This window comes from Centrocercus urophasianus, unplaced genomic scaffold (assembly GCF_019232065.1).
Source record: "Centrocercus urophasianus isolate 14NV4802_14NV808 unplaced genomic scaffold, USGS_Curo_1.0 seq_14, whole genome shotgun sequence".
In the NCBI taxonomy this organism is placed as follows: Eukaryota; Metazoa; Chordata; class Aves; order Galliformes; family Phasianidae; genus Centrocercus; species Centrocercus urophasianus.
In genome coordinates, this window is record NW_024884586.1 from 3,136,647 (window position 1) to 3,149,963 (window position 13,317).

The 13,317-nt window shown below is 38.7% G+C and overlaps 1 protein-coding gene across 4 annotated transcripts in view; it reads left to right on the forward strand.

Moving 5' to 3' along the window:
• The window catches only part of TRIM66 (tripartite motif containing 66), a 43,672-nt gene that overhangs the window by 3,352 nt on the left and 27,003 nt on the right, over nucleotides 1-13,317 (forward strand). For all 4 annotated transcript variants that reach the window (XM_042814684.1, XM_042814682.1, XM_042814683.1 and 1 more), the window contains 2 exons: nucleotides 7,030-7,133; nucleotides 10,372-10,519. In XM_042814684.1, the coding sequence (XP_042670618.1) occupies nucleotides 7,030-7,133; nucleotides 10,372-10,519 (252 nt within the window). The remainder of the gene's footprint in view (nucleotides 1-7,029; nucleotides 7,134-10,371; nucleotides 10,520-13,317) is intronic.

Below are 13,317 nucleotides of genomic sequence, written 5' to 3' on the forward strand. Positions count from 1 at the left end.
TTTCTATGAGCAACCAAGGGTCCAAGATCCTTGCTTAAATGCCAACTAATGTGGCGGGGTTGCATGTTAGAGAAATGCAAACTGAAGAGATAAAATAAGCGAGAACAGAATATGAAAGTGAAGAAATGTGACTTTGCTGTTGACACGTGCCAGCTTGCTGTGCTCTATTACTGCTGGCTGAAAATACATGGCTTTCTTATCTAATAAGAGTGGTGTTCTGCAGATTCCCCATTGCACAGGCCTTTCAGTGAAGGACATCCAACAGTTGGCCTGGCACTGGCCATACTTGCATTTTTCCTTCAGAGTTATCATCAAGGGGTTGTTTTAAGGAGGTTGAGCTCTGACTCTTTTGGCTCTAGACTTTCACAATGATATTTTGGCATAAGGTGTATGGTATGCTGGCATAAGAGCAGACTCCAGGCACAAACGCGGTGACTTGACTTATACTATATCTGTGTGTAAGACAAAATGCACTTCTGCTGAGTTCTGTAGCCCACTTTTAGGCTTGGAGTGGAGCACCTTGCCCTTCTTGGTGTAACAGTTTTTCTGACTTGATGCCCCAAATAACATTGTTTTGGTGCGATCATACAAGGCAAGTGATGCAATGCATTGCTCCTATTAGTTCTGAAGGAGAACACCAATTTGCTTTAATTAGATCCACTTAACACTAAGTATATCTTTCATTTCAAAAAAGGAAGTAAAAACGTTATTCCAAAAAGGGCACTCTTGAAAATATATTAATTTAGGCATCCTAGAATGTGTTTGAGGTTACTCATCCTTTCTCACGTGGTTGTTCAGATGCCTGATCCAAAGGGCAAGTGAAACAGTGGGGGACTAGTTACATAAATATGAAGCTGTAGAGCAGGAGGTTGTCCTCAGAACTGTTTCCTATAACCTTTAATTGGGTCTCCAAGGAAGCGTAAATTACGCCTGCAGCTTGAGCTGTAGCTAATGCTCTGTGAGAATAATTATTCTGCTGATTGCTGGAGGAAAAAGAGTGGAGGGATAGGTGCAGCATGCAGACAGCCTGTATGTGTGATAGCTCCACTGTTTGTTACTTTATGCTAATCAATTCTTAGGGCAATAACAGGTGAATTATCTGTGCTGGATCATTTCCCAGACTACCAGCTTAAGGGCTCTTCCTGTTCAAACCTGACTACACTGGAGGACCTTGAAACAAGCCTGTGAGCCAAGGCTTTAGGTACTGAAAGGGTCTTTCTACTTCGTTTGTGTACAGGCTGCAGACACTAGTTTGCACTTACAGGAATGATTGCTGCAAATTTTCTTCAGCTCTGTCACTTACAAATTAGATTATTGCATATAGGTGAATTAAAAACATGAGGGCTCCCCAAAATTTTAGGTCTTTGTGTTTTTACAGAGGAACTCTCAGTACAAGGGTCACTACCTTGCTGTCATAGACTCGTAGAATCAATCACCAAGGTTGGAAAAGATCTCCAAGATCATTCAGTCCACCTGTCCACCTATCACCAATATTTCCCACTAAGACATGTCCCTTAGTACAATATCTAAATGTTTCTTGAACGCCTCCAGGGACGATCACTCCACCATCTCTCTGAGGAGTCTGTTCCAGCAGTTGATCCTCTTTTGGAAAAGAAATTTTTGCTAATGTCCTGTCCACATACTTTTCTCTTTTGCGGAGATGAAACTGTTTTAGGGTGTGAGCAATGAGGTCTGCAAGGAGTTAGGACTTGAATGGTATATGCCTGAGCGGGCTTTGGTGGCAGAATGCTGTTGTTTTCCTGAAAGCTGATTTTGGATCTCCCAGATATGGGATTGAAATATTCAGGTTGGGTGTTTGTGTCTGCCTATTGGATCCACCGTTGTGGAATTTTCTCCAACCTACTGTCTAGCTACTATTGGAAAGATAGAGGTGTAGGACATCTTCACATCCCTCTGGTGATGGAGATTCCTGGGAGTCTGTTGAATGTGGTCTTCAGCGATTGCTCAGTACTACCTGATAGCTCAGACACATTGAGAATAGCTCATCTGTGTTTTTGCTGTGTATCGTTCTGAAGTGAGGTTTTGTCCTGCATGTCACAGTAACGTGGCACACAAATCCAATGTAAGTATCCTTGCTAGCCTTCATAAATGCATACCCACATCATTAGCAACCAAATGTGATGTCGCAAATAGTGATTTCAGAAGATTAAGAGCTGTTAGTAATGAACTTCTGAAAAAACAGCTTATGCAAATGTTGCTATCTCCTTTCTACCACTATAGTTCAGATGCAAACTCTATGAAGTTTATGACAACAGCTCATAGTTTTTTTTTTTCTACCTCAAGAGATTTTGATAGCAATAATGTCCCTCATTTGGGCATCATGATTGCATCATAACAGAATTTGTCTCCTGATCTCTTAATGTATAAACTCTGTTGTTTGAATGCAGTAATTCCATGTTGGATTGCTATTTAGATCCAGAAGTTGCATCATTCTCGTATGTACAAACAGTGAATCTCTAGGGCTCCTGGCTACTCTTCCCTTCACCCACAGTGTGTAACAGTAACATATGCAAGTGAGCTGTCTGCAAAGTACGGATTCTTCTAACAAGCTAACTGCTTTTTAGAAGCAGCGGTCAGGAGGTAAGGCAAGAGAATCATGTAGGGAATGGTCTGTGAATTGTACCACGGAGTGAGTGGTGTTATGAGACCTACTGCTACCTGAATCTGGAAAAGCTCTACTCTTTCCTCCTGCACACTGGCTCCAGGTTTTTGTGAGGATTAGGAGAAGACCCAGGCAAGAGAAGGAGGAGGATGATATTCATTCCATCTGTGGGGTTTTTATTTCACTTGTTCAGGAAAAATGCAGCCAAGGCAACTTAATGCAGAGCTGAATGAATCTTAGGAAAGCCGGAGAAAAATCCCATTCACTTTGTAGTGGACCAGTACATCTCTCTGCCCTGCTGATTCATTAGCATTTCTTGCTGAGGAGGGGAGAGCACCCCCAGATTCTCTGCCAAAGGTGCAGCTGCTTCCACCTGCAGTATAGCAAAGGCTGATTCCAGGGAGCACACTGTGTGTGCAGTTGTGCTTAATAACCCTCTGCTCCTGACATGAGTGACTTGGTGTGTAACGAAGTGACTGGCTATCCTGAGGACAGGTAAGGAGTTTCTGGGAAGTCATACTTTAATGATGATTTGTACTGCAAGCATAAGCACAGCGAGGTGCACTCATTTTGTACTGTTGAAGTAGCTGCTGCTTGGGGCTCTTGGTTAACATCTATGTAAGATTTGCTTAATTTCTGAACAATTGCTTCAGAAATCATTCTGTAGTGCATTTATGATGCCAAAATTTTATTAGACTCCTTGAGAATTTATATTGAAAAATATTGGGAATTTCAAGGGAGCACATGTTTCTGTTAAATGAAAAAGGCATGACATGAGAAGTAAAATCAGATAAACCATTGTGATCTTCAATGCTTCCACATTCAGGGAGTCCTTCCTCTATGCTTCTGGTGGAGTCTGAAGCATAAAACCCAGTATTAGGAGATATGAAAAGGCTGGCTTGTTCTTGTATGAGTAGGAAACTACTTCTAGTACTGCCATGGTGTCCCCATTATTTCATCTGTTAACTTATAGTGTTCATTCTGTCTTAGGTTGGAGATCATTGTAATTCAGTTATTTGGCTATTTGAGGCATTCAATCAAAGCAACCATTTGATGGTCTGCAGTGATGATTCTAACACAACGTTTGACCTGTTTGTTTGGGGCTTGATCTGTGCAAGTAGCGTAACTAAAACCTAAAATATGGGGATAAATTGTAACATGGTATGCTGGGCATTGCTTTTAGATATCCTCAGCTATTAAACAGCATTAGTGTCATGTACCCCTGAAATCTCTGTGGTTTTAAACTCCTTAACACAATTGTATTTCTTAGCATGCATAAGAAGGCATTTGTGCAGAACTAAAAAACACACGAAAAATATGTTTTGTTCAGGTGGGAAGTATTGAAGCTTTCTTTAAAGAACATTAAAAACACGATATTGCCTGTTCTTAAATTGATAATGTTCTTTACACACTGTATTTTATACTTTGCTGGTTTGAAACAGATTAGCACAATTTAAAGTTCATGTGAACTAGCCTGAGCTTCACATTAAATATCTTTCAATTGGTATAATTTGGTTTAACATTCTGTACTAACTGGGTAGTATGTTGAAGTATTAAAAAATATGTAACTTCAATATTAACTTTTTTTTAACCTCATGGAGAATTGACAGAAGTTGTCCTTGCTGTAGCAAAGTCCTGAGTGCTACCTTTGTTTTCCTGTAAGCTGTTGCTCCCAGAAATGCTTTGTTCAAGATTGTGTGCTCACCTGTGTGGTGTGTCAGTGGAGGAAGCTCTGATGGCCATGCACTCTTTCCTTAAGAAAGTAACCTGCTGAGAATTTTCTCTTAGGTCAGTTTGTGGCACATTATGTAGCTCAGTATGGAGGCTTTATCTCTGTGTTAGCCAGATCAAGAGCTGGCACCGTTTGGGCAATTTCTGTTACTGATGTAAGAAACTGGTTTGCGATCTCAAAGGGCTAGAGGCAATTCCCTGTGAAGTCACTAGATGGTTTCCTATCAGCTGCACCAAGAATTAGAGCATGTCCCACGGGACTTATTTGGGACGCTGCTTGCAAAGTAGCTATTTTGCTTCCCAGCTTATCAATCAAAATGTATTTGCCTCTTTATTTCTGTGACTGTCTTGCTTTGTAAGAGTTCATGTGGAAGCTTGCCCAGTTTCACCTTCTAGGAATTAGTGCTGCAATTCCCTGACACTTGCAGTGCACACCATTTGCAAGGAGCTGGGGGCACTGTTTGGATGGTGCATCTTATCTTAACTGCTGCAGTGCTCCTGCTGTTATATTTCTCCAGAGGGCTGAGCTTTTAATGGAATGTCTAAAAGACACACAATCATAATTTGGGAAAGCGTGAGATGGTTATTCTGTGACAATACAAAAGCTGTTGTCTTAGGGTGTAACGTATGAAGGTGATTAGCTACAAAGATTGTAGATAAATACAATAACCTTTTAACTGTGCTCATTATTATTAAGGATGCAAAGGAGAGGAAAAGGTTGAAAGACTTCTACAGCTTTGTGCAATTGTGAGCATCTTTATCAAATGGGTTTCTAGCCTCTTTGTAGCTCTGTCACTAGAGCACTCTTAGATGAGGTGCTGATTCTGTACCCAGGGGATGAGTACAGTGTTGGCAATTGTGTTGGCTTGTGTTACCCTTTCCCTTGGGGTGCCTGGTAGCTGGGTAGCATGGCCACCTGGGGGCTCATGTGCACCAGTGTACAAAATGCATGGTGAAACAAGGGTGAGGCAGGCAGTAGTCTTCTACCTGAGCCTACAAATCATAGTTTAGTTGTAAATGCAACCTTGGAAAATAGCAGACAATATACTTTTGCTTTTCTTAGAATAATGAGGCTAAAAAGGTCTAAAACTTGTGGCAGCAATTCTTTGTAAGAAGTCCTGCTTCATAGGACATGTAATGGAACTCAATGTTTTTTCAAAGGAATATGAAAGAAAATGAATGTAGTCAGGTATCTGACTACAGACTGATTCTGTCAGAAGTGGTAATGTAGAAAGGGTTTGTGGTCTGTGTGTCTCTGATAACGTGATGCCCTGTTGTTAAAACAGCAGTAGCCCAAGTCTAAAATGAGGGGCAGGCAGGGTTTGAACTGTACTTGTGGTCAGGAATCAAGGAGCTGTACCACGAGGGCAGGTAGCAGTAGGTACCTGGAGAACATCAGTGTCTATGGTGACCATTTCATGTGAAGAGTAATAGACAACTTCAGATTGAATTAGTCTACAAGCCACTCTCCTTATTTAAAAGTAATTTTAGTGAAGGAAAGAGAACATTGAACAACGCCAGTCTAGTAGAAAGTTGTGATTGATCTTTCTTTTAAGAACCTGCCCTAATGAGTTTGCATCGTTTAGCCATGGAAAATGTTGCTGTTTGTTATTGTCAGTGATCACTTGACCAGGTAAGAGCAGCTTTGAAATTTTGGAAATTTCTCAATGGAATGGAAAGAGTTAGATTTGAAAAATGTCAAGGTAAAAATAGACTGGCACCACAACTTCTACAGGTAGTTTGCTGAAACGTGATCGAAACATGCACTTCCCTTTTCAAAAAAGCACTGGACCATCTAGCAAAATATGAATGCTAGTCCCAGAAGCCCAGGGTTGAAGTAACTGCATGACTGCGTTTTTGCATCTCTCTAAGGACAGCTTCTTAAGCTGCAGTGTTAGTTCCCAGCCAAACTAACACAAGGGTTTATACCAGCTGTGTATTAGCCTATGGAGGTGGAGCTAGGTTTTGCTGCTCATGTTGCTTGCATTGCTTTCACTGCTTCAGGAATGTCAGCAGAACATGTCCCACTGTCCTTTTGTCACTTGTGGATTTGTTGTAGTAGATGTCCTGTAATTTTGGTTTTTAAAGTTGAAACTTTTTAAACTTCATTCTGATTTTCTTTCCTTCTGCTAACAGCTTGTTACTTCTTCGTGGCTTCAGTTGAATAGCATGGCATACTGTAAAAGTGGCAGGAGGCAGTATGTGTTTTATGCTTTGGTGTACCTCTGGTAATGCAAAGCTGTTTTAGAAGAATGGTAGCTAGAAGAAAGCGCAGGTATATCTGTCACAACGGTGTGCAGCTTAATATGTAGCTCAGTTTTTATCAAAGTTGTAAGCCATGATAAATTCATGGCAATTTGCACTCATGGATATCCTTAATAAATACTGAGATAAATCAAGAAATCACCTGAACTGTGATGTATATTTCTAGGGATTTATTTTTTTTTCTTCCATATGTAATTAACTGCATCTAACCACAGGTATCTTAGGGCTTGAAGAATACCATAGTTTCCTGCAGATAAGTGTTAGTGTGATTTAAATTAAAAAAAAAAAAAAAAAAAAAAAAAAAAAGCCAGCAATACCTAAGTGTGGCTTCTGTTATTTCCTGGTTCACATTTCTGGTGTGCCCTGTTATATTTGTGTTTGTGTTTTCTTTTTCTATTTTTTTAATGTAGGTATTCTTTCCTGCCCGGCGTGCAAACAGACCTGTTTTGCAAGAGATGTAGTTGAAAATTGCTTTCTCAAGGATTTTCCCACTGCAAATTCAGCTATGGCAAAGGTGAGTGAAAACCACTCTGTAGGGTGCCTTGGGAGTTGTTAAAGCACTGACACTGTTTGACAAACAGAGCAGATCATTTTGAACAACAGAATCTTATGTTTTGCTTCTGCAGACTGTAAGTACATCACTGCTAGGGATGAGCTTCCTGCCTTCATAGTACTCTTGTAACCTTATTTGAAGATTGACCTTGACTGTAATAAAAAAAAAATATACTGATGCTAGTGATGTAGACTGAATCTGTGACAATTTATTTTTATTGTGTATATTATTATTATAATTATTGCTTACACATGTAATTACTGTGTATATATTATGTATTATCTGGATAATAATGGATTTCTTGGGTGCCTCATTATCCCCTTTCAGCTCTCAACACAAAGCAAACAGAAACAAAACTATTGGGTGAATGGTTACACTAAGATTACCCATTAGAACCTGTGGAAGATCATAATTTTTTGATTATTTTAATGATAAAAGAAGTCACATTGTATTTCAGTGTTTTTGGGGGGAATGGATGTAAAACATAATTGGAATACTTTTTCCATAACATATGGTGGAAGATCTATATTTCCACTCCTCTAAAATCCTGTGGGTGCAGCAACAATTTGTCCATTCTGCCCCATGCAGAAGGCTTCAGACCTCTTGAAGTTACGTGATTGATCCACTGATATAGTTGCAAGCAAGTACTGATGGGCTGTACATCTTCCCTATCAGTCATTTCCATGTTTCATTTTCTCAATTTTTAAAATGGAGGGAACGTGTAATCTCATCCATGCAGTGCTCTAGGGGAATTCAGAAATCAAGGTGAGCAAAGTGAGTGGTCTACAGCTCTAAGTTGCTTGAAGAGTGCTATGTAACTTTAAAAGAGAATGATACATTCACATATTCTCTGAAAAGAGCTAAATTCAGAGGATACTGTTGAATATGTAGAATGACCTTATTGTAATGGGATTTCTTAATTACTATGACTCACTTCATTTACCTTTCAATGAGAGTTGGTATAGAAAGGAAATCAAATGAGAAAATCTATTATCTAGATTGGTTTTTTAGACTTTTGTTAAAAGAATGTGCTTTTCTTTTTTCTTTTTCCTTTTTTTTTTTTTTTCTGTTCTGTAACCCCTTAGGAGTCCTACGAGCAGTTCAGTAAAGCAGAATTCTTACTGGAGCACAGGAATACCCCAGAAGGACTCAGGAACCTTCCTAATAGTTTTTCACTTTCTTCCTTTTTATTGACATTCATATGACAGAAAGCCCTGCTTACTGTCCTTTAAACACCCTCCTCTTAAAACTAGAGCCACATTCTTACTACCTATGGTATCAGGGGGAGAAGCACCAGCTCATCCAACTGAAGCACAGCCATCATTTTCTTAACTTACCTGATGTTCAAAAGGGAATCTGCCGAAGCCCATAACAGAGTGTTTGGGTGCAAGATGTTTTTCAGTGAGTTCTATCATTCAAAAATGATAGAATGTGCTACCTACCAGCTGCAGAAAGGTCAAAAGTATGCAGTTCAAAGTCTCTTGCTGAAAAGACCATTTCTACGTCATCAAATAACCTAACTCTGGGAGCTGCCTGCACAGCCCCACTGAAGAGAATGATGAAGTTCAAATGAATAATAACAGCTATGTTTTTGTTCCTCTGGTGAAATAAATCCTTTAAGCCAATCTTGAGTCTCAGAGTGAGGTGAATATGGTTGTTCCACTTAATGTTGATACTGTGGTTTAATACCCAGAAGACCAACACAGAAAGAGCTGTAATTGTTCTTCCCTTAGGATTTCTAAGGTCATCCTCTGATACACAGCAAAGAGAATATATGTATAATTTTACTTCATCAGGGCCTACATGCTGAATGCATGCTGCTATATATGTCTGTGTTTCCCATCAAAGTAACTGGATTCCAATTGTAACAAACCATATTGAAGGTAAGCTGATGGGCAACAGAATGGACGCCATAAGAGTCCCTTTGGCATCTATTCGCTGCTTTAGAAGCTGTGACAGTAGCAGTAATATTCAGGAGCTATGTGTAACTGCAGGAGGTATTTTGTAACTGCATACATCGTGTTGCATCTGATGACAAACCAGTGGCAAAGCTTTTATGCTTTGATGGTAAAATTACATCACTGTCTTCATTCTGCCCATTAGTCCATTACCGTTAAGACTTTTCAAATAAGGTATTTTATGCCTTATGCAAATCCTTTTTAAGTGAAAAGTCATTACACTCTTGAAATAACTCCTGAGTTCGTTCAGGATGACAAAGGAATCGAATCACCCACTTCAATTACATGCTGCTTTATTCATTTCACCCTTAGGGAGAGTTCCAGACAACATGGCCTATATAACAAAAGGCGTTTCCTATACTGTTGCATCAGTAGAGATGATCATTAGTTACAAGTTTGGGTTCAGCTGACATTCCCACGTCTGTCTTACGTTTTCATTTCATCACAGTTGATATCAGTATGTAAATTGATCTTGGGTCTGGTCAACTCTGAAGAGAGTAGGAAATAAGTTTTATGTTAAGAAAATACGGGTATTTCTGTATTGTTTTCTAAATTGCATTATAGTTGGCCTGTTCTACAACTGCACTGTATCACGTCAGTGGTTCATACAATGTTACAACAGATGAACTAATTTTAAGTGAAGCAATGTAGGTTTAGAGTAGCACTACTGAAATAGTTCCAATTTATATATGCAATTTCATATCAGTGAAAATAAGGAAACATCTTTCTGTCTCTATATACTTGCACATATTCATATGTGTGTGTCAGGTTTGTGTGCTATTGATGTTTTACAGCCATCAGGCTAAAAACAGTAAGAGAAAGGGATTACAAATCCCATCAATCATTTTCAAAAGTAACATCCCATAGCCCTCCTTAAACTGAAATCGTACAAGTCTTATTTTATAGTCTTGTGGCTCTTCTGGTTCACAAGAAACAAGTCATTGTGGTGATTTATTCTGACCCTGTGTGTAACGCAGCCCCTAGGGTTTTTGCTGAATCGTTCCTGCACTTTGTTATAATCACATCTTATTGTACTGGAGCACAGAAAGACAACCAATGTGATTTAAGAGTTTTGGATCTTAATTTTATTCCATTCCCTTTTACAACAATAGCCGAATTCCTAAAATCACTCAAGTCACACTAATCTAAGAAAGCAAAATAGGAAGCTTGCCAATGTAGCTAAGTCTTTTTCTAAAGGCTGATTTGTTATCCTTGTATGTAATTGCACTTTTTGTTCTTAGAGCTGCTCCATGTGTAAAGAGAAGAGACCTGCTCATATTCTCTGTACAAGCTGCAATAAGTGGCTGTGCAGCACATGTACAGAGGAACACAGGCATGGCAAGGAAAACGGGGACCACTTCCTGTCTGTATCCCTGAAGGGCTGCACAGGTACTGAAAATACACTTGAATATTTATATTTCATCTCATATCAGTTATTGACTAGAAAATGGAACAGCTGCAGACTGTGTGCCAGAGATATTGTGCTCTGCATGAGTGAGACTAATGCAGTCAATGAGAGATTATTTGGATTTTCTGTAGCTGTGTCTGAACTTGCCACAATCAGCGTTCCATGTTGTTTATAAGATTTTGGTATTTGTGCTTCATGGAAACAGTCTGTTCCATGTATTTTTCAGTCTGTGGAGTGCTAGGCTAGGGTTTGGTGGGCTACCAGGCCATCTGGTCTCGACTCTGCAGTATTTTTGTCTCCACTTGGGTGATTTCTTTAGGGAAACTGCCATAAAGCAATTGTCATGTTGATGGACAAGGTGTGGGAAGGAGAGTGCCAGACAGCAAAAGGCTGTGATTGCTGTAGGGTGTTCCTTTCGTAAGTGAAAAGCATGGTTTCTGAGTTTTACTATCAGCAATTATGAATGAAACCCACTGCAGATGTCTCATCCCTGTACAGTAGTGATCCACAGAGAGTGGTCATCTCTTGTTGCTGATCATTATTTTCTTTACTTCGAGTCAGTATTGAGGCATATGCTAACCTAAACTTACAAAAGCGATTTGTAACCTAAAATAAGAGTGTTGTAATTCTATAGAATGATTCAAGTTTACACTTTGCTTTCATCTGAAGTTGTTTGTGCTGCCCTATCACCTCCTTTATAAGGGAGCAGAATAAGGAAAATACATAGTAGTAGCTCACTGCTTACACAAATTATAATGTGACTTTAGAATTTTGCTTTAAGAAGCCTGTACTTTATTATTGCCATAGGTTGAGTTCTTTTAATTCCTGGCTGTTCATGCAAAATACAGTTTGAGGCACTTCACTTGGCACATGATGTGCCATTGACAAATAGAAGGTGAACAGAAAGTGTAATAATGATAATTGTCATAGAACCACCAAGGTTGGAAAAGACCTCCAAGATCATCCAGTTCAACCATCTACCACCATTTCCCCACTAAAGCATGTCCTTTAGTACATGGTCTAAACTTCTCTTGAACACTTCCAGGGACAAGCACAGAGGACATTTAAATATTGTCTAGGTCTTTTCTAGAGAATAATGTAAAATGAAGACCTCTAGTACCCCCTCAAATACCCTGATTAGATGGAAAATACATTTTTCTTCTTGAGTTGATGGCAAGATCAGAAAAGCAGTTTTGAGGCTCCGACTGTTTATAATTTCAATTCATGTTGAGTAAGCTTACGAGCTCGTGTTGTTGATAAATGATAGCAAGAAAATCTACCTGTGGCTTAGTTGTGGTTTTGTGTGTGTTGTAAAAATACAAAGATGAAAACACAAACTAAAATGTTTTCTCATCTTTTTAATCTTCAATTCTATTCAATTTTAACTTGAGTTCTGATCAAGATGTTTGTTTCTAGGAAAAGCACAAGCAGGCTTGTGCCCTTGTTTCATGTCAGATTTCTTAGAGTTCAACTCATTTTAAAACTAGAGGGATGTAGGTCTGATCTTAGTATAGCATAGGTTGAGAATACCATGACTCAGTGGTAGTTCCCACTGGTGTATCATTTGAATCAGGGACTTGCTAGTGGCAGCGGCTCTGGGTCTGTGCTGTAATTAGATTATATTGATTTTTATCCTCAGTTTGCATTTGAGATCTGCTCATCTCTTAAATCTGACAGAACTGAAAAAAAACACTAATTCCTCTAGGATGATTACAATTATCCAGAGAGTAAAAACCTTGCCAGAAAGAAAGAAAAGAAGAAAGAGAAATCATTACATGAAATGGTTATTAAGCTTCATTATACTTCGATCCTTAAGACAGCATCTTGTTATAAGCTGGAGTTTAATAGAAATAACTTGATATTGTGAGCTTGCATACTCTGCATGTGCTCAACACTTAGAAGGGTTTTATCCAACTTGTACTCAATTTTAGATAAATATTATGGACTTCTTATTTTTCCTTATATATATAAATATAAAATATATAAACCCCGTATGGGTGGAAGAGCATCCACCTGCTTGCTTATCTGCTAAATAATAATTAAAATAAAATCGATGTGGCTGTGTTTGTGAATGTAATGCAAGGGATTTTTCTTTGCCATTTTCTAGAGTTTCTGAGCATTCTATTGTGGACTGTGTTCCTTCCTTCCTTCTAAAATAATTCTACCATAACCAGAGTGGAGTGTGCCCACTTTACATGTTCACTATCCATTTGTAGTCTTCATCACATTAATCTTTAGAAAATCATTATAAGAACAGATATTAGTGCTTAATACCAATATCTTTTAGTTGCTGAAGTTGTGTTCAAAATGAACTTAAGTTTATGAAAAACAATTCCACACAGCTTTTTAAAAACAGAAGATTTTCTTGCTTGCACTGTGACTTCAAGTTTCTTTAATGTATTTGCTTTTCTGTGTTTTACAGTGTGGTTTTGTTAATTGGTTTGCAAGATCAGCACATTGAAAATCATGAAACAGGTACCCAAAATTGTTAGAGGGATTTAAATATCATGAGCGTTTAGAGGTCTGATTATTAATTCCTGAGTCTCTTTGATGTGATCAATGTGATGTGATCAATTTGTAGGATGGTGCTAGCAGGAAAAAAACCAAAACAAAACAAAGCACATGCACACACACAAACAAAAACCTCAAACCAAATTCCCATGCTTTGTATAATCAAATTGTTCCAAGATCTGAGTCTTTAGAAGTAACATCAAGGTTTATAAATTACTAGTTTGAAACACTTTTGCTGACCTACAATAGCACTTCTGGTCAATGACAC